A 27,849-nucleotide genomic window follows, 5' to 3' on the forward strand; every position below is an offset into this window, starting at 1 on the left:
CAGTGGTGTCTGTAGACGTGTTTCTTGCTCCCCTTATCATTCATCTTTCCTGTCCCTTCTGTATTTAAGCATTTATCCTGCTCTTTTTCCCTGGCCCAGGTTACGATGGAGCATTTCTGGCATTTGGATTTATTACCTTCTTCAGTCTCATAAACTTCTTCAGTATGTTTACATGTTTTGAAAATTTGGGGAATTTGTTGCCTTTTATGATTGTGGAGAGCATTGAGCATCTCGCACTCTAGCCCTTCAGTAGCTTCCCCCTCACCTCCTTCTCCTCCTCTTTGTTTGTTTGCTTCAGTCAGCGACCTCTGAAACTACTCCCTTTCATTTCCATCCTGCTGTTTGGTGACTAAATACAGTCCCCTCTGGCTTTAATTACTCAGCTGCTCTTCTGCTCCCAGTCGAGCATCGCTGCCAGCGACTTCGCCCTCCGGCCTTGGTGTGCTTTGTATCTCGCTGTGCCGTTGTCTGCTCCTCCTCTTGTGTCTTAGTGATAAAATACCGCGACGGCGTTTTCTTGCTTGTTGGAGGTTTGTCCTTTTCCTCCCCCATAGGAGCTTGCCTCTAATGAGAAATGGGGATGGTTTCTCTGCCGAGAGCGAGACTGGGAGCCTGGCTGTGCCAGCGCCGAGGAGTGGCCTTCCTCTTCTGCTAGCATCTGAGCTCCCGTCCCGGCAGCCGTCGGAACGGGACCCTCTAGGAGGAGCGAGGCCGTTCCCTTCCCATGGTGTGGACCAGCGAGACTTCTGCCAAGCCAGAGGAGGCCGAGGAAGCTCGGAGCTGGCTGGGGGGGGAGGGAGGGGGCCAGGCAGCAGCCAGAAAACATACGCTGTGTGCAGTAGCTGCTGCTCGGTCGGGTCTTGTTGGGTGGCTGAAACTGGGTAAGGCGGATTAGATAAAAGTTCTGCAGATTTGGGGATGCGCAAGGAGAAACGGTAGTCTAGAGACTTAAAGCCAAAAGAGCTAATTTTCCTGGTTTGTGATTCTTGAAGAGGGTCTGGAGCTCAAAGGCAGAGTAAGAGGCTGGTGCGCTCTCTAGCTCTGCAGTCGTTTACAGCCGAGGGACTGTCTGAGCTGGCGGCTGGGCTTCCCTTGCTGTGTTGGATGGCTGTTGCCAGGCCTTTCTTCTATTAATTTGTCTAATCCCTTTTTAATTTATGCACGCTTCTGGCATCTGGGAGGTTTCCTGTGGCGATGAGTTCCACAGTTGGGTTATGCAGCATGTTACAATCACGTGAGAGCCCTCTGCTCCAAGATAGATGCTGTCCTGTGTAGGAATACACTGACCTACTTCCAAGTATGCCTGTACTGTAACTTTTGTCCAGCATTAGTGAGATTGCGACATTTTAATCATACCAATACAATGGAAGATGCACAAGCAAGACAGATTACGAGGCCTCAGTGTATGCTACTGAATTGGGTTTGATTTTTAAATTGTTCTCAGATGTTTGTAAAGCAGCTTCTTTGATTTCTAGGTGGCTCTGGGAGGAGGCGACTCAGCTGTGCTCTCTAATGTCATTGACGAGCTTGTAAGGTTCCGCTCAAAGGTTCGTCATTACGCGCTTGCTCTGCCGGAAGAAGCAGCAGAAGCTGTGCCAACGGAGGCTGCCGTGGGAGCCAAAGGACCGAAACAAGAACAGAAGGAAAAAAGGCAGCAGTTAATGCAGGAGAGAAAACCCCTCCTGGAGGCTTGTGACAGTCTACGTGGAGACCTTGCTGCCTTTGGAATCCACATAAAGGTAGAAAACAGTGACCCTCTTTTTGAGACCGTTGGTCATTTTTTAAGATGGTGTTTATTTTTGCCCTTTGTGCCCCTTCGGCAGCTTTCAGTGTTGTGCCCTGCTCCCTGTACGACTGCAGTCGCAGGAGGTGGAAGTTAAGCCCCTGCCTGGTTGTACCACTCTTCTGCTCCCCCTCAACTTCGTGTCTCCATGCAAGCTGTAGCTACTTCTGCAGTTACTAAGGGTGTGTTATTTAGCCACGGAAAATCCCGTAATATTCAGAAATCCCCAAGTTGCCCGAGTACAATCCAGAAGGAAGGGTATGAGTAATGCGTGCAATCTTTAAAAATTTAGATTGCAGAGAAACTGGAAAGTAAACTGAGATGACCTATGAAAATAATGCCTTCCCTCCCCACATTCCCCCACCAAAAATGTTAAGTCCTCACGAGAAAGCCTCTTCCATCTTCAGCAGCTCCATTCCCAGCTGTTCCTGAGCCATAAGTACTTTGCCTGATTCCTGTAGCACTCCTCTCTCCACCCGGCTTTCAACTTTTAGCCTATACCTAATGCCACTGTTCTTTTCCATTACCCCAATGGTGTCTTCTGCTCAAGAGAAATCCCTTCACTGGCTTACTGTCTCCTCCTGGTTTCAAGGTGCTACATTACTTCTTTAAGGGGTGCCGCCCCTTCCAGTTCCTCTTGCTTGGCTCCCTTTTCACCTCAGCTCCAGCCCTTGTTGCGTCAGTGTTGCTCCTCACATCCAGAATAATCCTCCTCTTTCTCCCCAGCGTCTTTCTCCCTTCCTCCAGTTCACGCTGCTTGTTTTTCCCTCGCTCGAGAACTGAGCCTTGCGTAGTCTCCTCGCACCATTTTACCAGTGGGAGGATATGAAGCACAATGATGTTAGGAAGCGACAGCATACATCCTTTTTAATTGCTGAACGTGAGAGCTGCCATTTGTCAACACAGCTCTTAAAACCAAATACGAAGTGTGGTCAGCTGTTTCATGATCTCAGACGAAAGTGAGCGTGCTGATACAAACTGGGGTGAGGGCCAAAGCGCAGTGGTGGTGAGCTACAGCTGGGAAAGCAAAGCAAGACTGTGGGAAGTTGGAACACCTGCTTCCTTAACTTCTTTGTACATAGCTAAATCTTCGCTCCACTTATCTGTCAAGAAAGTTTGCAAATCCAAACAACTGCACTGAGACAAAGCCTAGGAGAAGACGACTCCCTTTTGATCTATTTGGCAAAATGGCCACGGCCCCACCCCCACTCTTTTGAAGATTTATTTTGGGTTGTTTTTAAAGGGATTTACGGACATTAGCCAGGATTCAGCCCATTCCATTTATTTCTTTTTTTTTTTTTTTTTTTTTTAAATAACCTGAAGCTCGGCATAATCTGTCTCCTGCTTGCCCCAAAATAGTTTGCTCCAGGAGACGAAGCACGCATGCAGGTACGAGCACACACAGCACATGTCCAAGCTGAACTCCTGCTTTTTTTGCTGCTTAACGAGTGGAAGTATCTGAAGGTGGGCTGTGAAGGTTGCCCAGCTCTTGCCTTTGCGGATCCCAGAAGAGTCCTGCAAACCGAGGGATGCAGCTCTGCAGCTCCTCGCGTGCGTTCCCAGAGCAAATACGTGACGAGACGTGGCCCTGCCCAAAGCAGGGCTCTCGCCACCCTCGTGCTCAGCACGAGTCTGCTTGGCGGCTGGGCTGGTTGGCCGCCCTGGGTTGGCTATTGCCAAAATGCCACGGGAACACAGCGCCTAGCAGCTGGGTCCTGCGTTGCCTAATAAGCACTTGAGGAAGTAATTTGAATTTCTCTTTTCTACCCAGCCTCTGATTCCCATGAAACTTCTATGAGCCCCACGATACACACGCAGCAATGCATCTGTTCACACGCTCTCCCTCTGTCATGGGCGGCTGAAGTCAGCCAGCAACTTCTCAGGTGCATGTGCAGGAAGAAAAGCAGCAGAGCAGATGAAGCAGACGAGCCTCATCTCCACCCAGTGCAGACGAGGAGCCCCTGGTGTGGGGCTGGGCGGGGTGGGGTTGGCCGCTCTAGGGTGCGAGTAGCAACTTAAGAGAATGCTGGTAACTTAATTCCCTTAAAAATCAGCTTTGTAGAAAGGGTAATTTCTTCAGCTTGTAAGTTTGTGATTTCTGTACACTGGTTTCTTCTCTCATGCTGCTCGATGCAGATGATGTTCTGTTTGTCTGAAGTTACAGAACTTGCAACAAACTGATCGAAATATCCACCGGTCTTTTCATGTTGTTGTAGTGTACTTGAAATGCAAGCTAATGTGTGCTACTGAGTGAAATGTAGTAATTAGGTGTTTACGCATCAAAAACAGTTTTCACTTTAATGTAAAGAGAATTCTATGTTGTATTCCAGCCTCTCTTATGAGTCAGAGCTCATGTAACACTGTCATGTTTCAATACTCAGAATAATTTTTATTTTCAACAATTGCAGTCAAACAGCTAGATCTTAAGAGTCAGAAATGCTCAAGTTTGACTGTAATATTCTCTTTCAAAAATATGACAGTATTGCATGTACATGAGCCATTTAAACGTGAACATGTGATTGCCCGAGTTTAACAGAAGTTACTCATGAGAGAGACTACACACCACTGCAGCACCCCACAGTAAAGAGGTGACATTTCTATTCTGGGTTTTTTTCCTTAACTGGGAAGAATCGTCTGGGTTTGTTTTACAACTTCGAGCATTATTAGTAGCAACGGCACTCCTGTGAGATGGTATGCCCTCTTTTACCTAACTGGATTAATAGCTTTGCTGTATGGAGCTTGGTTAAAAACCTGTGCCTCCAGCTACCTACACGTGTATGATACCTGTGTGATCCAGACTGCTGGCACTGACCCCCTTGCTGCTTCTTACAGGACAGAGCTGCTGTTTCAACCTGGGAAATTGTGGAAGGAGGGCAAGCAGAGCAGCAGCCTGAGAAAAAAAGCTGATCCTTCATCCTTGGACTTGTCTTTTATTTCCCCTGCTTTGGCAACAGTTGTATATACTAATACTTTCCAAATAAAATCTCTGGAACAGAACGGCTAACAAAGATATAATCTGAGTGAAACTGTTGACACTGCGACTAGGTAAATAAATACAGGACTGGCAGCAGGTGTGTATGCAGCGCAGGTGGTGGAAGCATCCCAAACACGGCAGCACGGAAGCAGCTGTGTTGTTGGGCACAGGCCTCAGTATATTCTAATGCAGGAAGGGCCCCAGCCCCAGTCGCTATGTGATCTGCACTCGCACCCTCTTTTGCTGAGCTGGCGCTGAGAATTAAAACATAGCGAAGGCGGAGGCAAGAATTTAGGCCTGTCTTCGAGGGTGAAAACACTTCGTTTTATGCCCAGGGGTTGTGTTCCCCTCAGAGACAGAAGGAGGTGACACTTTTAGCCTTGGAGTCTTTCCTTATTGCAGAGCTGCTGGTTTGGTCTCTGAAATCTTTAACCGTAATACGACGGTATCCAGTTATCTGTAAGGCTTGGTATCTTTTCAGTTTGCTTTTGCACAGAATACATTGAGATTTCCCTCGCACTGGGAGTGCAGCACGCTCAGGATCTCTCCATCAGAATTGGGAAGATAAAATTAGTATGTTTAGTTATTACCTATTCAGTTACCTTTCTTCTTTTGCCATGTTTGCGTTACCCTGGCCCCCGACGGTGTGGCTGTAGGTGGATGCAGAGAGGCAGGCCTTACACAAGGCGACCTGTGTTCTAGTGGCTGAGTACTCGCCTACTGGCGTGCCTTCTTTAAATCAGCTTATGAAAAGGTAACAAAAACAAGAACATGGGTTCACCTGGAAGGAATTTCGTGTGAAAATACAATTCACACTAATCTGTTCAAAAGGATAAAGGCTGTTTCTTACGTTGTTGAGAATAAAACGCGTAGCTGTTTTTCTGCTCCCTTTCTTGGGTATCAGTACTCTGAGAGAAGATGGGGGGGGTCTTCATTAGCGCTTTGGCAGATGCTTATTTGACACTGTTGGTTTTTAAGTGTGCTGGTGGCTGTATTGCTCTAGTAAACTAGAATGAACAGTGAACAGTCAGCTCGGCTTCTGCGGGAAATGTGATAGCAACATACCAAACAAACTACACACAATTAATTTGCTATTATTTTTATTTCCTACCAAAAGAAACTGCTACATTTCCAGAATGTTTAAAAATTGTAACAATTTGTATACATTAGTGAATAACAGAGTTACAACTTCTGTGTAGATTTAAAACCAACACGGCAGGTTGAAATCTGTACTGAGCTCTCTTAATTGATTGACTTCGCCTACAAATGCCATTTAGATTATAATACCACCGATGTTCTAAATACAAAAAAACCGCTCATTTTAAAGGAAATCCAGTAGCCATTTTAAAATCAGTTTTAATTTTCTGATTTTATTTAAAAGGAGTCGGGCTTCTCAAGTAGTTTTAGGGGGGAAAAACAATAGTAGCTTAGTTTCCCCAAAGACAGTTTACGAAACTGCTTAAATTAAACACCAAAACCCTATCTCTTATGAGTAGACATTGCTCTAATCTAAAAAGTCTGTGAACCCTCATAGACCAAAACGAGCAAACATTTAAAAACCTATTTTAAAAATAGGTAACTGGTTTAAAAAGAAAAACAAAAATGCATCGGGGTGAGGTAGTAGTCACAGTGCATCCAGAAATATCAACTATAAGGGCTGAAGGGAAATACTCGGAGCAGCCTTTCTGATTCCAGGTGCTTTCTGTGGGCAGCTATTGCAAGGTATGAGAATGCAATCTGACTAGTGTGCGTGACACCATGTTCCAGTCTAGAGCTAGATCACTGGAAAAGAGTGGCTGCAAGGAATATATAACATCTATTGCAATAACTAGACACGTTATATGCTTGTTACTGAGTATATACAATTGGAGCTAGATTGTAGGTTTAAGGGCAGTACCCACTGAAATGTACTGTGCATGAACTTGCCCCTCTCTCCTTATTGGTTCAATCCCTACAAGCTTTGACTGAATTTCCAAAAATTTAAGAAAGGATACTGTGCAAAATCCCACGCAACTTCCCCTTTATACCCAACACTCGCCTGCCCTGCCAACGAGCCAGACAGGTATGGCCCTAACAGTAGAAGTCCTGTCTGTCAAGCAAAAAGCCCCTAAACCCAGGTGCTGCACTGGGAGCTCAAACACCGACCGCCGTCTTTCTATTCCTGCCCTTGACTTGCAGCGTACGGCTGCCTGCACAGCACTGCGAGGGTACAGGTACGTGCTGTTGGCTGCCTTTTGTTCCTGCAATTCATATTCCTGCTAGTTAATAGCTAGCCACCTACATAGCTGTACACTGATCTTCTCGGAGCTCTAACTCAGCAGGCAATTTGAGTTTTAAAAGCACTTCACTCTTCCATGATCACTGAGAGTTTGACCAGTTCAGTTAGGTATCCCTAAGTTTCTTACCCCACCTAGTACCTCTCTAAATGATAATTTCACAAAGTTCATCATATTGAGTTCCAGATGAGTCAAGGCCAGCTAAAGGAATAGGAAATATTTTTTTTCAGGTAAGCATAATTACTGTTTAATGCTAAGATACCTACAGTATATCCTTATTCTGCGATGGGGGAACCTTTAAAAAAAAAAAACCCAAGACATTGCAGGAAGGGGTGTCTTGTCGAAATGAACGCTGCCTCTGGGACCGGGAATGGGAAAAGGCAACTAATTACATTCAAAATCTACAGCAACTCATGCATTCCCTTTCCAAAGAGGCTTACTTTTTGCTTCTTAATATACTAGCATGGCAAAAAATGAAGTGCAATAGCTAATTCTAGACAGAGGGTCTAAGAATGAAAACATGACAACCTTGGTGCAATCCAAGAAATTCAGTTGAGCTGGTGGAAGAATTTTATCTAAGTATCAAGTGCATTTTTTTTTGCTGTTCACACTTTAGTTATTGCTCAATAACTATCAAAAAGAACAGAGGAATACTTTCAGTTTAGTTTTATTATATTATAACAGATCTGCAACTACAGCTTATTTCAGCCAAAACATTTTTGTATTCCAAACTCTTAAAAAATATCTACATTAATCATATTTTTCTATTCTTAAAAATAAAAAAAAAAAAATCTACCTAGCATACCAATGCTGCTACAGCACTTGAAAGGGTGCATTACTTATGTAAATTCTACGGTAAATGTAATTACTCTTGCAGTCCTTCCTTTTCTTCTTCTCTGCTGCTTTGGCTTCAGGTTTCAAAAAGTTTGCTAAAAGCTGTTCCAACTTCTGAAACCATGTCAGAGGCAGTCATTGAACGTCCGAATTTTTGAAAGGCTTGGTGGTTAGACTGCCTCGTGAGAGAGCAAGCTCCAAACGCAGCCACTAGAAAGGGATTTTGACTAAAAGGGAAAAAAAACCCAACATTATAAACAACATCTGAACACGCTTATGTAATTCATAAGGTGGTGAACATAATCTTTGTACCCATAAATGTTTGTCAGCATTGTCTGGAAGGCCTCTTAAGCAAACACCTGTGTTTCTCAGACTCTTGCATTGCAGAGCACTTTTGGCTGAATTTTTTTTAACAAATACTTCCCTTCCCATGGCACAGCATGTGACTGAGTGAGAACACCACCAGGGCCAAAGGATGCAGAAGGAAAACACACTTAAAAAGTGGGTAAGAAGGTGTTCCATGTCTAGTTTTACCGATGTGAAACTTTATCCTTTCCTTCAGAGGAAGACTGAAGTCTCACCTGGCAGCCTTTTAACTCCCTTTCCTCCCCACTCGCTGGGTATCTCAGTTTAGTTTTGTATCGTGGGGGCAGGGGGGAGGACGTGGGGGTGCAGACCAGATGATTTTTAACAGGGCCATAGTCACTGCTCTGGAGCCTTCATTAGATCAGCTCAAAAGGGGTACAGTGACAGCTGTAGACCACAACAGAAATTAAGGCACAGTCTCCTAATGTCTCCTACATGCCTACAAACTGCCTAAGAGAGTGTACCCAGCCCCAGTCCTCAAGTGCTGAACCTCCCCCGGAGAAGGCAGCACAGCCCTGACGCCTCCAGAGCACCTTCTCACAGGCTGGGCCACGGCAGCCTCTTCTGCTGCCTTACAGCACCAGAGCAGGGGAAAACACCTGCAGAGTCATTCAGCAGCCAGCCCTGGGCGCCAGTTGCTGGCTGGTTAAAACCTCAGAAAGCTCAGCCATGGCTGGGACAGTGCTGCCTGCAAGTCACTAAGGTCCTACTGACTCCTGTGCCAGTAAGAAAGAGTTTTGTGAAGGATCACGATGTAAAACACAGGCAAAGCAGAACGTGAGTTTACAGTGTTACCAGGGCAGCTTTGAGTATCTTTTCCTTGAAAACAGCAACTTCATACACTCATCGAGGTGCAGGACTGAGTATTTAAGCCATCTTGAGAGTCAGTCCTGGATGCCCAAATCCTGCTCTGAAACAAGAGCTGGGCACAGGCTTCTGGGCTCAAGACAGCTAAAGCACCTATTTCTACGGTTACCGCGTAACCAGTTTGATACACACCGTACTCCAAAGACATCCTGTCTACTTAACAGGAGAATCCTACCTACTATGCCATTAGCGCCCCAAAAAGCCAGCGCAATCTTAATGTTTCAAAATCCTGCTCTGCACAGACCCATTTTGAAACAGCAGAGCCAGGCACAAGCGTGGAAGGACCGGCTGGACTGCCTGCAGTGCAGCCTCCAAGCTGACGCCCTGATTCACTGAACCCAAAAAGCTCCTCCTTTCCTGAAACACACGAGATAAACAGGATTGGTACAGCAGGTGTTTGAGAAGGGTCACCTTAACACCGCCACAGGAGACACAATGTATTGCTGATACCAATTGTACTCTCCCACTTTTCCTTCATCTATAAAATAAAGGGGTTTCTGAGCGAGCTGTTTGGAAAAGCCACGGGAGCCCAAGTCAGGAGAGCCTGGAGAACACGTGCTGCGTTTGCTAATCTCTCCAACAATTTAATACTGATCTGTTGTACACCGTGCAGAAATGAAGTCATCCTTTTAATGAAGTAAAACAAAATGCCTCCTTTAGTGGCAGCTGCAACTTCAGATACACAAACAATCTTGGTTTCATTTTTCATTCTGGGTATGTTAGATTTCAGGATTTTAAGGTCTGGTTCAACTGGTCCCTCATACCTCCTGGGGGACCTAGTGCAGTGCCCTCACAGTAACGCAAGCACAGACTAGTTAACTCCCATGGACACCTAACTGTGTGCGTCTGCACGTAGCATCCAAAAGACTATAAAAGATCTCCACTCCTCGAGCTTCAATAGCTCATTACTTATTGGGAAGAGGGACTGTTACTCCCTAACTGCTTGTGACAAGGTTCCTTTCAACTTTATTTAAAGCAGCTACTTTGACAGAAAGTCTAGATGGACCAACTAGTTGGACAGGAATTGACATAATTTAACAAACAAGCCAACAGCCAGCTGCAGCTGCGTGGCTGCTTTATGTATGACCAAACTGGACTGCCATGTGGCCTTAAAATGGTTACCCTCTTTGAAATTGTATTTTATATGCAAGTTTCAACTCACCTCCCCCGCTGAACTACTTAGGTACAATACAAGAGGATTCACCAAATTATAAAAACAAAGCTAAATGACACGTTGTTTGAATTATACAGATGTTACTGCCAGTGACTACCACTTATTTATTCTTCGTACTTTCTGCCTACATTCAATGGTTCTGAAAACACATATCCCATACATACATGTCCTTGGGAATCGATCCAGGTTCACACTCTTCTTCTGCCTCAAACTTGGGAGATGTTAGATTACTGAAGAGTTTCTCTTATTAAAATTGTAACTATTATGTAGACTGCTCTAGAACACTTTACATTTTTTAAAAGTACATGGATACCTCAGTCCCAACGACTCCAATTTCATTTGGAAATGTCTATAGCAGGTCTACAACAGTTGACATAGGAGAACACAGACTCACAAGAATTAAGAAGTTATTAATTAATATTCATACCCATTTGTTTTTTCTGCTCCAGCAAGAAACGCCCAGTGTGCTAAGACTCCAAGAGAACCAGAAAGGAGGTCCCCCTGTCCACCACATCTCCGGCTGCTTCCTTCGTGACTGCATACAAGTACTATGAACAGACAAACCAAAAACAGTCATGTGCATTTTTTCTTCTATTTACAATGATATCACTGCAGCTGTGAGGGTTAACCTCTGAGGCACACAGCGATTAACAGGTGAGAGATTAATCACAGGCAGCAGCATATGCTGAAATACACTAATCTTAAAAAAAAAAGTGATTGCATTAACATTTTAAAAATACTTTTCTAATTACTTTTCAGTCCCTTACAAATCACATTGCACAACGTATACCCTTTCTCCACTTCACTCAGCCTGCACAGAAGATTCAGTCACTAATGAGTTTAGTGATCCATGTGAACTGATGCTGCCATGATGAGCAATCACCCCAAAATGGACCAGGTCCCTCCGCAAAGCCATTGCACAAACGCAGCTCTCCAGAGTCTCTGACCTTCACAGTTTACAAAGGTGAAGGTGTTTTACAGAGAGCAAATGCAAAGTAGAACTAAAACCTCAAATCTTCTGCCATGCCCATCAGAAAGATATTTTACTGAAAACAGCCTTTTCCTCAGGCTTTGTAAAAACCATATGCAAAGACAGATCTCTCTTTCTGCCAATCAACAGTGTCCTCAGCATCCGTGTATGTTTCTGTCAGCAGTGTCACTGTGGGTAGGCTCTGTCAGAATATCAGATGTTACATTTCTATTTTAAATAGACAAAGGGCCTTGGTCAAACTGATCTCTCTGTGGCGCTTTAACTATGAAGAACATGCAAATGGTTTCACTAAATTTAACTCCTTTGTTCTCCACTCTCAACAAGCCCAAGCAGGAAGCCTGAAGGATACATAAGGCACACAAAAAGAAAACAGCACCAATTCTGCTGCACTTCTCTAAACTCTCCTGTGGGTATGTATCTATCCTTAGCTTTCCTTCTTGCTAGGCTCTGAAAAAAACCCAGGAGAAATTTATTTTCCTCTCCTAGGAGAACGGAAGAGCTGGCAGAATCATCGGTGGCCAAGCAGTAATCCTTAGCGGAGTAATACTCATGTTCAGGGCTATGCACACAATTATTTGTGCACTCCTGAGCACGCCAAGTACACAAGCAAAGTATAAAGCAAGACATTGCTTGGACAACAGCTCTTACCTCAATTTTCTCAAGTTACCTGGGCTGGGTTTCTCCAAGGTGTATGAACAGAGCAGCCCAGGTGTTTTAGAGGGAGTACTATCCATATTTTTAAAAAGAATTTTTCTCTTACAAAATAATGGGAAAAATCTGCACAAAACTGAAGAACTTGCAGGTGAATCTTCTTAAATAGCAAGAGGTAAAAAACTACTTAATGCAAGTAAACCCTTTCCAGTTCATTAGCATAGTTCATTTCTGCTTTTTGTTACTCGGTGCAGCAAAGAATTGTACTTCACTTCCATTTCCTACTGATTCTTCCAGCAGTAATTGCTGGGCTCGTGAGGCCAGGCAGTAGTGCATTTTTGCTGCCACTGAGAGGGCAAAGATTCATTAGTCACCTCGAACACAGCAGACACCGCTGCAGCGTTGCCAGCAGTTAATTTTCCCAATCACTCTTCTCCCCTCCCCCCCAAATTAAGATTCTGGATGTGTTTCTCAGTGAGCAGTAGTTAATGTCAGATTTCACAAGTGTAATGCTCTTCCGAGTTAGCTATTTGAAGAAGGTATGCCCTTTTAGGTGGTGGGTTTTTTTTTTTTTTTTTTTTTAAATACAGTGCTTTAGAGAAATTACCTCTAATTCTGCTACTTTGAAGATGGTATCTCACAGGATTTTCACTTTGAGAGCTTGAACTCCTGGCAGGAGGCAGAATGGAAATCCTCTGTTCAAAAGCTTTGGGGCCTTCTGACTGACAGCTGAGCACAAGCCCCTGCTTATTAGCTGTATGTCACCATCTGCCACTATTCTGTAGCCCCGCAACCTTCCAGTCAGTTTTGAGCTGTACAGGAAAGCAAGATCTCCTCAAACTAGGCCAATTATAATACCCCGCTACAAAAAAAAAGAAGTGGTCCTTTGTTTGTGGTTTTTTAAAAAGTAAGTCTCAAATATGTGCAGACTACCTCACAGGCAACAGAAAAGCAGACCTTTGTACTCTGTACAGAGATGCTGGAAAACAAATCCATGCAATAGCTTCAAAGAAGCAGAACTACAGGAAATTCACTTGAATGAGGGGGGAAAGGTATAATGCTCCAGCAATTCTTGTGCAGAGGCTCAGTTCCTCAAAGAACGTCTCAAAATAAAAGGATGATGAACATTGCAACAGGCAATGGGAAAAGGAATGAAAAACTCTTCTGAAGTATAGTCACTGTTAAGAGCTTTTAAAATAAAAGAAGGAATCCCACACTACTGTCAAGACAAACTGGCATACTGCCAAATCCACAAAGGACAAAGTCTTCCTGATGCTTTTCCAAAGCCTTCTCCTAGAACAACAAAAATAAAACTGCTGTCTTCCCACTCCCCCAGTCCCACATCCCCCACTGAATGTCTGTGATCCACTGGCCAGCTCAAGCAGTTCTTTAAGGACCACAGGGGATGACGTCCTTATACGCTGCACTGAGCAGTGACAACCAGTGGCAACGTTACAAGACCTCGATTAGATGGACATGACTGAATAGTCAGTGGTGATGCCGAGAAGGCGAGTAGTTCTATTCCCTGGAGAGATGCAGAACGATGTATTTACATGGGGATGAAGTATTTTTCGGTCCATTGCCCAGGGAGGCTATACCATGTTCAACTAGGGGTGAACACGTACATCAGAAAGCCTAGAAAACATGGTTCTTCCAGTCTGGAATAGCTGAGGAGGCGACTGGATGCTGGACAACAGGGAAACTGCAAAGACTGAAATCACCACAGTGTGTCAATGTTGAAAGGCAGCAACCGGGGCCACTTAAGGTCAATTAGTCTGACACTAGTCCCAATCAAAATAATGGAGAGGTTCATCTATAGTTCAACTGACAGACCTTAAGAGATAGAAGCACACAACTAATGCCAGTCAAATTGCCTGCTGGGGCAGGGTGTCTTGTTTTGGTTTTTAATAGGTCTGGGCAACCAAATCTGATATCATGATTTCACAGGGTGATGAATCGAAAAAAATAACTCACAGTATAATTAATAAACAGTCTTTTACTGAAATCTGATTTATGCCAAGCAGCTTTCTGAAAAAAACCCTACTCCCTAGCACTTACCCATGGAGCATACATATACTATCATAAGAAAAGGCTAGATGAAATAAAAATGTTATCATTGAAGAAATTGCTGAATGAAGTATGGCAAGGAGATCTGCTAGAGTCAGAATAACCACAACCCTATTCAACAGTTTTAACATAATCTCAGCAATTAAACAGTGCATAAATATTGCCAGAGCTGTACACAGCAAATACAACATGTCCCTCACATACAGTCACCCAGATTTCTTGCTTACCTAACTCCATCGAGGCAGTCTGTACTGAAATATGAGTGCAACAGAAACAAAAAGATGAAGGCTGTCATACTGACAGAATATTGGAAAGTAGAAATTCAAGAGTTTTATGTTCCACACAATTCAAAATTCTGCCCCAGACTTCCAGGGTAACTATGGCCAAGTCATTTAGTAGCTCTATGCTTAATATATTTCAGACCATAAAGTAAGTTACCATCACTCCCTTTTCAGCACTCCTTGAAGATAAGATAAACATTAGCATTTGGGGAAGCATTCAGACCACGGTGTGATGCTTAACTATACCATTGCCAGCAAGTTTTAAGCTGAAGGAACTCCCAGCCCAAACTGTGCTGGCAGATCAAAGCCCAGAGAATGACCCATTTACGGGTATTGTATGCTTAATTAAAAAAACAGCCTGTTACATAACTGAAAATAGCTGCCCTCTCTTTGAAGGAAAAAAATTAGAATTTAGATTTGCTGAAATCAAGCACTATGAGTTAACTAGGAAGTACGAATTTTGATATGGCTGTACACGGGCAGCCCTATTCACAACACTAGCTCCTAGACACATTACAATTAGAAAACCAAAGCTCCTAGACACATTACAATTAGAAAACCAAAAAAGTAATTTATGTCTGTGTGTTCTTGATTTGCAACATTCATAGTAATGAAAAAACCTCTCCAAAACAGGGATTCATTTTTGATGTTTTTGTTTAAAACACAGAATGTGAAATACGGGATAGCTAAAGGTTAAACACGTAATACTGATGATGATAAAGAAGGCTAAAGAGCCTAGGTGAAACATCACACTTTCTGAAGCTACAGACGAAAAGACAGCTTGGAGATTAAAATTTAATTCTTGAATCTCAGATGTTCTGAACAAGTTCTCTGCATTTGTTTTCTTCTTACGAAGCAGGAGTATTACACTTATCCTAATGGGCTCAAGGATCCGCGCAGGAAAAGTACAACCATTCTGACTTCTGATATGATCCAACTGGATTAGATCAGCTAACATCAGCTATCCCTCAAACAAATACTCTTGTTTAATTAAGAGACTTAAGATTTCCATTTTTTATGCAAAATAATACAGCTGTCAAGGACTATTTTGCTCCATTGAATGCAGGATTCAGGTTTAGACCATTATCAGATCTTGAGTAAAATCTTTTACCAATATACATCTCTGACCTGGCAGATACTCATACCAGTAAGAAATTTATCTTTTTCCTTTTGCAAGTTAGTTCACAAAAGCACCTAGCCGGAGATTGTGGGCTCCCAGAAACATGTCCCAGAGTGCATACAGACAGGGAAACCAGTGTTTATGACTTGGGCTGGAGAAATCACTCAACTGATGTGGAAAATGTAAGTTGGCTTTTATATAAAGGGTGCTTATACTTTTATATTCCCTAATCACACTTTTAAAACTTAGATAGGTCCTTGAGTGTGAGACACCAGGCAATTTAAGTTAAAAGAAAATAATCCAAATTTTATATTACGTTTCTCGGATAGGTGCAGGAGCCCGGGGATGGACGTGATGACAGATAAGATGAGCAGTGCCAGGGAGACAGCAGGCTGGGCCGCGCGTGCAATGGACAGGAACCATAACCTCCCTGTTATGCTCACTCTGCGGAAGCAGGAGTGGAGACGAAGGTGCTGCTTCTCAGTTAAAATCTTGGCAAAATTTGCTGGGGAGCTGGACACCATAAGAGCTTTTAGCTAAGTGAGCTAGGGACTAACAAGCACTGAATAGCTTCCTTTCCGGCTGTATAGGGAATGAATGGCAGAAATTACAAGTACTGCTTGGGAATTCATGGCAAAAGCTGGCTTTTTACCCATATTCAGTACTCAGTAATCCCTCTCACATGCTTCTTTGCTTCTCTTGACCATAGCTGCAGCTGAGCAACTGGAGAGAAATTATGTTTGGCTACTGGCTCCGGGTAAAAGCACTCACAGGCAGCAGCGGGCTGGTTACCCGTAACGTCTGCCTTTTGGAAGGGAGGAGAGGACAAACACAGGTACTGGGGAAAATACAGAAAAACTCATTATAACATCAAAAAAAAAAAATCAAAATCCTCTACTTCAAGGACCTAACCAAATTTTAAACATGTTAGGAACTAAGACTGGTATAACCACACTTTATTATTGACCAGTTCTCCAAAGAATAATAAAAAGAAAACCTTAGAGAGCTGTGCCATAGTGAATAAAAGCTGACTTACCTTTTACCCACAGGCTGAGTACTCATTCCTACCCTGGTCAGTGATGGCACTGATATCACCTACCAAGAGCATGGTGAAGCTCATCTTTGTAGAGCAGGGAATCAACAACTGTAGACCAAGCTATAATGTGAAATTGCAAAAGGAAAGAGAAAAAGAGTATATAAAACTTAATTTAAAATCTTCGTGATTACGTTTACAGGGCAGTTGGCAGCTCATAACTGGAATGGAGACAAATTTTAGAAAAATCTCTTTTATAGTGGAGGACTGCTACTGATTTCACAGAGGCCATGTACGTGATTCAGTGCTGATTTTAAGGCCATAAGGACCACCTGCACCATCTAATCTTGATCTGTAAAAACAAACCTCAAAGGTATCCAGACACTTCACAGTTTGGGAATCTATCAAAGTTCTAGGTATGTTACTGTCATAGCTAATTTCTTTGTCTGTTAATAAAATCTGCCTTACTTTTAATCTGAATTTATTAAGCTTCAGCTTCCAATCAGAATTTATTGTGTCCATCTGCTTAGATTACAGAGCTAACTGCTGACAGTAATCTTTCACCAACACCTGTACCTCCAGCTCACTATTAAATCACCTGATAACCTTTTTCATCTTCAACTAAAAGTAGTAATTTGTCTACTGAATTTCCTACAGACGCACGAATAAAAGTATTGTGGAAATAACCACTACAATCACTCTTAAGCTATAAAGTATTCATCAAGCCAGTCTTCCCTGCTGCAAATTCGGCATCCTCAAAAAGCCTTCCCTGCACAACAGCCAAGCACAGAACGCTAAAGCTACATCGTTAGTTTTGCAATTTCTGTTTTTCCTGGAGGGCATTGAGACTTACTTTTTTTCAGAAAGCATGCAGGCAGTATATTCCCAAAGGAGAAAGTTTAAAAGTGATATATGGAAACTACAGTATCAGTGTGCTAAGCACATTTCAAGCAGGAAATGCCTGAAAACAGGTACGGCTTAAGCACTACAAATGGATGATGACATGAAAAATAAAAGGCAAGAGGAGTACACAGATCTTTTCATAACATTTGATTGTGCTCAGAGGACATTGGCCTGTACCAATGATCTGGATTTCCCTCACACTGGAATCATCATGTATGTTGTCTCAGCTGAAAAAAAATGACATCAGATCAAAAGAACAGATAGATGAAAAAAGCAGAAGTTGAGAGCGAAAAACCTGGGAGAGAATTCAAGGTCAGTGACATGACAACATGTTCTGTGTTGTGGCACAGAGCAGAGAGTAAATCTCCTTTCTCAGTGTAATTTTGCATTTGAGAAGCTTTTAAAAAATTGACTGACAGTAACTCCCAGACCCAAAGAGCATTCTTGTTAAAAGGAAGCTGAAGTCTATAGTTTCTGCAAAATTCTCAGGAACCTTCTTGCAGGCAACATGAACCCTAAAAACAGTGTTTGCAACAGACATTATAACCGGTATTAAACCTGACAACTGCTTTCTTACAGCTCAGCAATGCTGCCCGTAATGTCTGTAATCCAAGAGAGAGAAAGCATCAGTGATAGAACCAAGGTAAGAACAAGAAAGCAGCCTATAGCTTGACATCAAACAACTGCTATTAAGGCACAGAACTGTTTTTATTTCAAATCAAAAAGCCACTTAACTAAGAGAAAAAAATATCAGAACACAACAGAGACAAAGAACAAGGTGGGGGAGGAAACAATGGAAAGCCCCAAAAGCCCGCAAGAAATACAGCAAACTTGTGCCACACCTGAACATTCAAAACTGAAATTGGAAAGAGTTTCAATTGTTTCCTGTTTTTTTGAATCCTGCATGACAAGAGACAATGGAGACTGAGTGTCCCCTCTCTCCAGCAATGGTGAAGGTAGACTTATTTCAAGAATAACAGCTCAAAAGGAGAACACAGATATACTAGGTAATGTGCTCAATCTAAAGCGCTCACGCAGTTTTCCCATCTTTCATTAAAAAAGCAACAATCCTGCATGAAGAAGAACAAGTTTGACATAAAAACAGTGCTCTAAAGCTCTCTAGCTGGCATAAACTGCAGCCAGGATGTTTTATCCTCTGGCAGAGTTCATTCTCCTTTAAGCCTGGCCTGACTGTCCAAGGTTACAAATCAAGTCTGCTACGGGTGCAAATATGACAGCAGACTTCACGCAGAGCAACTTAGGTACTATATGACTGACCAAAGTCCTTCACCACATAGGCGTAACTATATTGCTTCCAGATCCCAGCTTGCTTCACAGTCTGCTATAGTATCTGTACTAATGGGGGTATGTGGAAGGTGGCTCTGCACAAACCAGTTGTCATATTACATCTGTTTTTCTGTTATAAAAGATAACAATAGTATTCTGTATTAATTTAGCAAAATGACATCTGCACTTATATAGCTAAGGATTTTAAGGACAGCTAAGGATTTTAAGACAGTTCACAAAGAATAAAAAATTAATTTCTCAATACCTGTGTAATGTAAAACATATGTTATAGCCATTTAAATGAGAAATAAAATCAGCAACTTTTTTCAACAAATAAATTAAGTTGCACTCTTTTAACATATGAATTTACACAAATCATCTAAAGGTGATCTTCAAAGACAGCCATCCCTCCCCTTCAATCTTCAGGGGAATACAGTCAACCAGTTACTATATATAGTCTAACCGCTGGACTACGACTGAAAGCAAACAAACAAACAAACAAATAAATCACATTGCTAAAAGCAAAAGGCTTCACTTACCTTTCTCTCCATCTGAAATAAGATCTCTTTCTCCCTTTTGAACAACTGTCAAATTCCCCATGGCTTGGCTGAGTCTTAATACACATCCATGATGATCACTACTGTCTACGGGGTCTCTAAGCTACAACACAAGAATTCCATACACAGTACATATTGGGCTACTAGAACAGCATCTCTAACACATGCTACTTCAGCATATGTATGGGGCGGGGGGGGAAGCATCACCTTCAGTCTTTCCAAGTATTTTTATTCTATACCCACTGCAGTGCCAAAAAATGCATGAGTCTTCTTTAAAGAGCTCTATTTAAGAATATGCATTGTTGTGGCAATTATCCCATGGAATAAAAACCCAGAAGAATGCTTCTCTCGCATATAAGAAACAGCACATAATGTTTAACCCAGTAATAAGTTGTTCATTTTCAAAGACTAAAAGACTGAACTTACACATACTTAAATATCAAAAAGGAAAACAGCTTACCATGGCTTCATACAGTCTACTAAACTCCATGTAGTTTGGAGTAAGAATAGCTCGCTGGTAGCCTTGAATAAGAGAAGGCTGCTGGGAAATGAGCCACAGTCCATCCTGCAAAAACCAGTAAGAAGAACATTTACTGAATAGATTCTTAAATGTCAGACCACTGACTGAATGAAGAAAATACTTACAGCATCAATAATGATAGGAATTCCTTTGACTTTCGATTTTTCTATAATACCCTGCAGAAAAATACAGATAACTTTAAGATGCTTGCTAATTTAGATCTCCTAAAATCTGAAACAAATTCATACAGAATAAATCTGATCACATAAGTTGTTTCTACAAAATAAGATACAAAAAATCTGTTATATTCTGCAAAGTAATATAAGACATTGTCGTATCAACTGGTGATCTTACAGTTACATTTTTCTCTCCCTGGTTCAAGTATAAGCAGTGTCAACAGGGTTTCCATAACTGGCGACTTGGTGTTGATGTGCTAACAAGCAAGCAATCTAACTCATTCTCCCTGCTATAGGAGGCATGCAATCATAGAAGAGTTTGGGTTGGAAGGGACCTTTAAAGGTCATCTAGTCCACCCCTCCCCGCGATGAGCAGGGACATCTTCAACTAGATCAGGTTGCTCAGAGCCCCGTCCAACCCGACCTTGAATGTTTCCAGGGATGAGGCATCTACTGCCAACATAAGTCGCACGTAGTAAACATACATCTCCAATTAAAAAAAAAAAAAGAAAAATCCAAATGAGTACTGCCAAGATAGAAATCTATCAAGAACTATAACACTAATTTTAGTTGCTTTTCTGATGATAGTCCTATTACGGTATTTGAGTTTATGTACAAACAAACATCCCGAGACAAGCAGTACGTAAGACATGTCATTTCACTTGTGGTCCTGGAGGTTTTATACTTTCAAAACAAAACCAAGGCAGCCCAGACAACAGACCATTTGCAAAAGTGTTTTTCAGCAAGCGGTATCTACCAGCAGACCATCTGCCCTTGTTCTCTCTCCTAACCGAGCAGGGGCAACGATTGATATTCAAGCTTTTTTAATGAGCAATGGCTGACAATCAAGTTTTTTGAATGTTGGTCATCACCAACTTGTCTTTGAAGCTGGAGAGTTTATTTTTTTTCCTGTGTAAGATAACAGAGGATGGTATCCATCCAAAAGTATAATTATTTTTAAAGATTATTAGGCTTTTCAGATTAGCTATCATACGGCACTGAGCTCCACAGGTTAGCAAGACATTATGTCAGGAATAAGGAAGAAGTTTTTGATTAATGCTCAGGGTATTGAACGTACCTCTGTTCTTGTACTGTGGTCAAAATAAACACCACCCACCTTGCTTCCTGTAAATTATTAATTATGGAATATACATATCCTCACAAACTTACTCCTAGCCGATTCTGATTTTTCCAATACCAGTAGAAATCTTTCCCTTCTATTTTTAAATGGATGACCAGAATTTAGCAGCGTCCTTCAACAGAACACTACTTTTGTTTGTTTGGGCACTGTTTGCATGTTGGAAGCATGAGACTGAAACGCTACCCGCTGCTCCAAGCCTGAAGGCTTCTCTCAACACACAGCTGCAGCTACGTTAGAAGCTACTACAGAATAAAAATCTTTCCATGACATAAACACGTTTGCACAGGTTTCAGCTTGGGCTGTGTGGCACAGACTGCCAGGTGCCCACCCTTCTCAGGATCCCAGGGGAACACCACAAGTCTTCTCTTATATTCAGCTACTTAAATAATTTTGAACCAATCGCAAGTTTTACACAACTCATGCCATTCAGCTACTACTAAATTATTCAAATTTATGAATAAGTATATTTAACAGCTGTGCAAGGATAGAATCTTAAAACGTACCTAGAATTAGTTGTGGCATACTGAAAACCAGAGAGCCTTATTTTCAAAGGTTTTAAGAAATTTATGAGACAGAGTCAATTCTTTATTCATTAATGTTAATCTGCACAGATGTGCACAGCTCAGTTTTCCTTCACAGAAACTGTACTGCTTTGCCCCTGCTGTGTTAAGTTCATTAACAATTATGTTTAATTTGACTCACTTGGTTATAATAAAACTGGCTGTGGATCTAGCAAACAGGTTTATGGGGTTTTTTTTCTGTAAAAATGAATGTTGTACACCCAACAGTCCAATTATTTTTGAACTATACTAAGTTCTTCTGATTAAATATCATATGGCACTGAGCCCCAGAGGTTAGCAAGAAAGCATTCAGATCATCTTCCCCCAATTTTTGAAGATACCATTTACTGCAACCTCATTTTCTAACTGGTTTTAATTAGAGTATTTTTATACATTAGCAGTTTCACCAAACTCCTTCAGTACACTTAAAATGATTACTGCTCTACTTCCCACTAATACAAATCACCAGTTTATTCTAGTATGTCAACTTTAGTAAGCCAGTCTTTCATGACACTTCATTTTTTAAAACCAAAAAAGATTTCCCCAATGGATTCCATGAAGAAGTCTAAAGGAAGACATCAGATCTCAGAAGTCCTTATCCTTCCAAACTATTCTCTTAAATTCATTATGAGCAATCCAGGGAACTAATTTTGCCAAAGTTCTGTTCCCAAAAGGTTTGGCTGTTGCTGTTATTGTTTGGCCCCTTTTCAAGTTTCCTCATAATTGTCATCTTGACTACTGGTTAGAATTTCTATTTTTATCTATACATGTATCTAACAACAGGCTAAATCAAGAATCCTGAAGATCCATTGTCCACCAAAAGAATGTAAATATAAGAAAAAAAAAAGTGGGAGTTACAAAGCATGAAAGTATACGTACAGGTAAATAGCTTCTGGACGTCTGGGTCACTGGTACACTCCAGAGAAATAAGGCATTTCTTCCTAATAATGTTTTGAGTTCTTACCTCTCTAGCACGTCCTCCACAATCCTGAGATATTTGACCTCTGTTCTGAAGAGAAATTTCATCTTGCTAAGTAAAACCTGCTGGCCAAACAACTTTTATTGTATAACGAGTCTCTGAGGTATCAATTTCTAATCTAACATACTGAGTGATCTTTGCTTTTTCTTTCTCTCCTCATAAAACAAACAATCAAAGGATACAAAGTCCTTTGTCTTATTTAGAAAGCTAACTTTTTATTTAAAAAAAACCACCCAAACAAAAAACTACCCTAATTATTTTCCTTTTCTCTTCCTTCCTTAAACCCAGACAGAAACTGCTTGGAGACTGACAAGGAACCTCAGAGTAGTTGTTCTGGGGAGGGAGGGGGTAATCTGGCAACCGTAATAAAGCAGTAGCAGAGATAAGAGAAGCCCCGTAAGACAACGACCCTTTTGAAGGACACAACATTCATTGGAGAACCTCTGTTTCCTATTGATTGTGGACATCTCACCTGCTGCCATTTAAAGTCAAATGGCTCACAACTGGAGAGCAATTCAGCCCATGCAGCTTAGACACTGCGTTTAGGGTGGGATGAATCACCAACAGACATACCTGGCTCTCCTCAGCTATCACAGAGGGAGCAGAGACACTTTACTGCTTTATTTTTAGACACAAGAATTAGGTGAGATGAAGCCCACTTTTAAACACTCTATTACTGCAGATACTGTACTAAAAAATATTTGTGTAAGAGGTGTTTACAGCAATTATGGCAACAACCTCTACACAGACTATTTTCTTCCTGGAAGCAAAAATCATTTTTCAGCTGAATCTGTATCTCTATATTTGGCATGGACTTTCCTAGTTTAATACTTGTAGCATACAGAAGAACAGGTCATCACTGTTAATTGCACAATTAATACAGCTCAGACTAACTTTACTTCGCACCAAAACCTATTTAACGGTTTCTGATCGGTTTCTGATTCTCTATGTATGCACAGGAACCATCTGTTCAGTTTTATCCCATGTAACAATTATTTATATGGAAAAAGATTTAGACGAGAACATTGCTAATTAAAAATACTAAGAAATGTTACTAAGACAAGACCTGAAATCCAAACACCAATCACACAAGGAAACAGCAACACATACAGATATCAATGACAAAACCAAGACATCGCCTCTTCCTTTCAAACAACACTTTGAATATTAAGATTTTGGAGATCCTAGCTCCAAGATATCCCAGTGGACTACCTTTCTGTGCACAGAACGTGTTACACCACAACAGCAGTGGCTCAGCTTGGTGCAGAACAAGGCAGGAGCGCTTCCTTCACTCGATTCCTACGCACTCGAGGACATCCAGAAATGAAGGACTGGGCTCACAGGGCAACCTTGGCACTAGCCACAAGTAAAGAGGACAATGAGGAGGAGGAGAGACACACTGCTGTCAACCAACCTCATGACCTACAGCCACACTGGTTAGCTAAGACATCAAAGACTGAAATTCAGATCCTTCCTCTGCGTTATTCACAGCCAGGCCCAAATTTCAGTCTCCTACCTTTCACGCAGAGTCCTAATAACAGGGGTTTGGGCAGTCTCTTGCTAGAGATATTCTGTTTTGTATGAGTTAGCTAAATACTTGGTGACTCCCCGAAACAGTGATTCCACAGCCCACATTTGAATGAGAAAAGGGAAACAGGTTCCAGCTCGCTGTGATTAAAATCAGCAATAATGAACTGTATTACAAGACTGCAGAACTCATGCTAGAACAAATCTGTAACAAGAGCTTCCCCTCCCAATAATTGAAGACCAAAGTTTAAGTTTCTATCCTAATTAAGCCGAAGAGGAAATGACCTGGGATTCACATATCCTACGAAGGTGCTGTACGGGACAACCTCCCACACAGTTATCATTTGTTAGTGGCACCGAATACTCGACATTTAAGATTGCCCAAAATAATATTGCAGTGATTGCGATTTTTGGTGGAGGTGGTTGAGGGGAGGAAAGCCAGAAGGGGTAAAATTAACCTGAATCTACTCCCACTCTACTCTTGAAATACACAATTTCCTGAAAAATCTTTGTTCTGTGACTGGGTATCCATGACTTGTATGCAAGCAACCTACTAATAAGAACTGAAAAAGAAGTTGTGTCACAGTAGAAACCAGTGGTCTATCTGAGTAAAGGTAACCTTTACTGTAATTTTGAAAATTTACAAAGTTAGGGTGAAGAATTTATATGTTTTAATTAATTCTTTTATTATCATGGAAGCTAGTCCTTGAAATGCAATGCATTCATTTTAGTAGAAATCTGTGTTCTCTGTCCCAACTTTCACATGGGAATTTTAAAGTAGATTCCCAAAACCAAATTCCAATCTTTTTTTGAAAAAAAACAAAAAAAACCACACAAAAAAACAACCAACCAAACAAGCAAAAACAAACAAACAAACAAACCCAAAACACAAAACCCCCAACACACTGAAACCAGAAAAAAACACACATGAAATTAGGATCACTCAGGCTGGAAAGGACCACAGGAGGAAGAAACTTGAAGGAACAAATGGACAGGCTACTGCTGAAAGAGGGCAGAGTAATACAGAAAAGCATGATATAATTTATCCATTTGACAGCCTGCAGCTGTGCTATGAAACACAAGATTCACCTGCACTGCACTAACACGGACATCCAGGACTCTTGCACGCTTCCACAATTATTATGGAAAAAGGGAATGGGCCAAGATGAGCCAGTCGAGACACTGGCGGCAAAAAACAGCTAGGAGGGGAATGGGGGGAACATGCGAGGGAGGAATAAATTGCGGTGGAGCTTCTAGGTGCAATCAAAGGATATCTAATCAGCCATGGAAGTCTTCACAGAGCAGCCACCCCGAGGCACCAGGCGCAGAGAGCAGGTGGTGCACGCATAGTGAGCACCCACAGCCTCTTGCAAAACTCTGCAGTCAGTCCGGACTTCTCCACCCAAGTCCACAAGCGAGCAATAACAGATACTCCATTTATTCTGCCTGCATACAACAGCATACAAGCCGGTTCTCCACGGCTGCTCGGAAAGACAATTATGTATGGTTTTGCCCGCATCTGACTTAGATGTACTTTTCAGCTTTTTTAATTAGATGTGGATTAGATGCAGCAGAATGCCTGCAATGACTTTTAATATATTATTAGTTGTATTACTACTTGTGTTTTTTCTGATGAACTGGTTTAGCTACACAGTGACTTTGGCATTTGGTGTTTGCAAAGGAAAGAATCAGGAAATTAAAGCCAGTGGTTTTAATAAAAGATTGAATTTTAATGAAATAAACAGAAAACCACAATAGCGGCATATATAAAGCAACATCTATCCCACAACAGTAATTAATTTTCACTAAGGATGCATCACATTGTCATCTTTCTACCTTGCAAAGGAAAGATACGGCACACAGTTTCCTTTACTGACACCAGCAACGAAGACTGCATTTCCTAGGTCCCTTCAAGAGTCATATCTTGGCCTACTCTTGGCAAAATTCCTTACCCATGTGCTCAAAAGGAAGTTCAAGCTTCAGCATACCATAATAATGGACAGCATTGACCACGATGACCTCCAAACATTTTAGGAAGCAGTATAACCTTGCCTTCAGCCCACCAAAAGTGCATTCTACTGCAACCTGCCAAGTATGTAATTAAATCTTCTGCTAGGTGTTCCAAAGTAAAGTTAAAATATCTTAGGAGAGCTGCTAAGCAGGTGACGTCCTTTAAACAAGGGTTTGCACCCATACAACTTGTTAATAACTGGATTTCTAAGAGAGAGTAATAACCTCGCTTGTCCAAACAGGTAACTGCCAGACCTCCTCGGCACCTGGGCAGTATGTGCCTTGCCAGGAGCACCGTGCCTGCCTTCACAGGTCTAAACCTCCACTCAGCTGAGGCCTGCAGAGGAAGTCAATGCTCTCCTATACTGTAGTCCTCCAGCAGGGTAGTCAAAGGCCTGCCCACAGCCCAGGCGAGGCTGAGGCCCATTCTCTAAAAGCTCAAATACTACCTTCTGGAATGCTGGCTACATTACGGTGACTGACAGTGCCATTTAGCTCCACCTACTGCAGTCCCTGCTACTGGGCTGACGCGGGCTCCCGGCTGACTAAAGCTGGAGTTGCCAGACTCAAGGCAGCAAGAGTGACGAGCTTCTGGTTTGGTAGAGACATGCAAATGTGCACAACCTGGGTAGGTTGTGGCACTGGGTAGGTCTCATACAACCTTCAATAATCAAAAAGGAGTGGCAGCCCCTTTTACAAAGAATCCTCTACTGAAAGCTAGGATCAGAAACTGCTGTTGAAATGCCACATATAATTGCTTGTATTTTCCGCATGGATGCTGCTCTCATCCAACAATCCTGAATCCATGGTTTTGTCTGGAACAGAGAGATAAAAGTGAAGAAATAGCCAGAGATTTGCCTGTAAATGCTGCAGCTGGAAGCATTTCTGCACACCCCCCCTCCCGAAGGTGCCCGGGAGGAACAAACAAGTTCGACCCCTACACACTGCAAACTAATTCCTACAAATAGGCACTGAAAACCCTAGGAAGCATTTCTGCGTTTCTTGCTTCAAGCCTGGATAAATGCAGAGTTAGCAGGGACTCAGCTGCACAGAGGTCAGGATGCAGCTCTGCGGCGGACATGCTTGAAAAATGGGCTTGGCAAGCAGAAATCTGTAATCTTGCACAGCTAGAGGTAAGCAAATATCCCAAGCCCAGGCTATGCTCAAGGCTACAGTCAGGGTTGGCGGGGGGGAGAAGCTTCTCGAGGTAGAATATATTTGATACAGGAGGTTTTGAAAAACGTTAAAAATGGAGTTCCACTGTTTGAAATTCTTCACATTAGAGTCATATTAGTAACTGGTTTTGGTTTTTTATTTACCCACTAGTAGAAACATGCAGTTAACTCTGAAACTTGCTTTCATTAGTTCCCACAAACTGATCCATGAACTTACCTTCCTTTCAAAACTCAGCAACGTCAATCAAAATCTCACTTTGTGGACAAGATTTATATAAATCACCTTTAACTAGCCTAATTGCCTCAGTTTTACTTTATATATTCCTGTATGCATAACTATCACTAGCTCATTAATCACTCCACTAAGCTCTCAAACCTCACATAAGAAATGATTAACTACTGACCACCACTCGTATCCCTTGAATGAAGAGTCACATTACAGAGACAAATACCCTTTCTTTGAAACAAATAGCTTCTTTCTCTCATGGTTTATGCTCCATTCAATTTAACTGGGTCTTTTGTCTTTTAACTGTAGTACCACATGCTAGGCCCTGTTTTCCAAGACAGATTTTCAGGTGCAAAGGAAAATACTTCACA

General features: G+C 41.9%; 2 protein-coding genes across 22 annotated transcripts in view; one reads left to right on the plus strand and one right to left on the minus strand.

The window, feature by feature from the left end:
- The window catches only part of CARS2 (cysteinyl-tRNA synthetase 2, mitochondrial), a 41,305-nt gene extending 33,621 nt beyond the window's left edge, over nucleotides 1-7,684 (plus strand). For 7 of the 12 annotated variants that reach the window (XM_075137165.1, XM_075137185.1, XM_075137176.1 and 4 more), the window contains 2 exons: nucleotides 1,476-1,739; nucleotides 3,143-3,548. In XM_075137165.1, the coding sequence (XP_074993266.1) occupies nucleotides 1,476-1,739; nucleotides 3,143-3,511 (633 nt within the window). In that variant the 3' untranslated portion in view covers nucleotides 3,512-3,548. The other 5 variants (XM_075137216.1, XM_075137236.1, XM_075137225.1 and 2 more) reach the window with 5 other exon arrangements.
- NAXD (NAD(P)HX dehydratase) overlaps nucleotides 5,841-27,849 on the minus strand; it is a 52,311-nt gene continuing 30,302 nt past the window's right edge. For 4 of the 10 annotated variants that reach the window (XM_075137331.1, XM_075137348.1, XM_075137338.1 and 1 more), the window contains 5 exons: nucleotides 19,810-19,860; nucleotides 19,625-19,729; nucleotides 19,147-19,267; nucleotides 10,702-10,822; nucleotides 5,841-8,094 (listed from right to left, as the gene is read on the minus strand). In XM_075137331.1, the coding sequence (XP_074993432.1) occupies nucleotides 7,944-8,094; nucleotides 10,702-10,822; nucleotides 19,147-19,267; nucleotides 19,625-19,729; nucleotides 19,810-19,860 (549 nt within the window). In that variant the 3' untranslated portion in view covers nucleotides 5,841-7,943. Of the gene's footprint in view, nucleotides 8,095-10,701; nucleotides 10,823-12,523; nucleotides 16,223-16,420; nucleotides 16,541-19,146; nucleotides 19,268-19,624; nucleotides 19,730-19,809; nucleotides 19,861-27,849 lie in introns of those variants that run through there. The other 6 variants (XR_012670970.1, XR_012670969.1, XR_012670968.1 and 3 more) reach the window with 6 other exon arrangements.

The sequence above is a fragment of the Calonectris borealis genome, chromosome 1 (assembly GCF_964195595.1).
Source record: "Calonectris borealis chromosome 1, bCalBor7.hap1.2, whole genome shotgun sequence".
In the NCBI taxonomy this organism is placed as follows: Eukaryota; Metazoa; Chordata; class Aves; order Procellariiformes; family Procellariidae; genus Calonectris; species Calonectris borealis.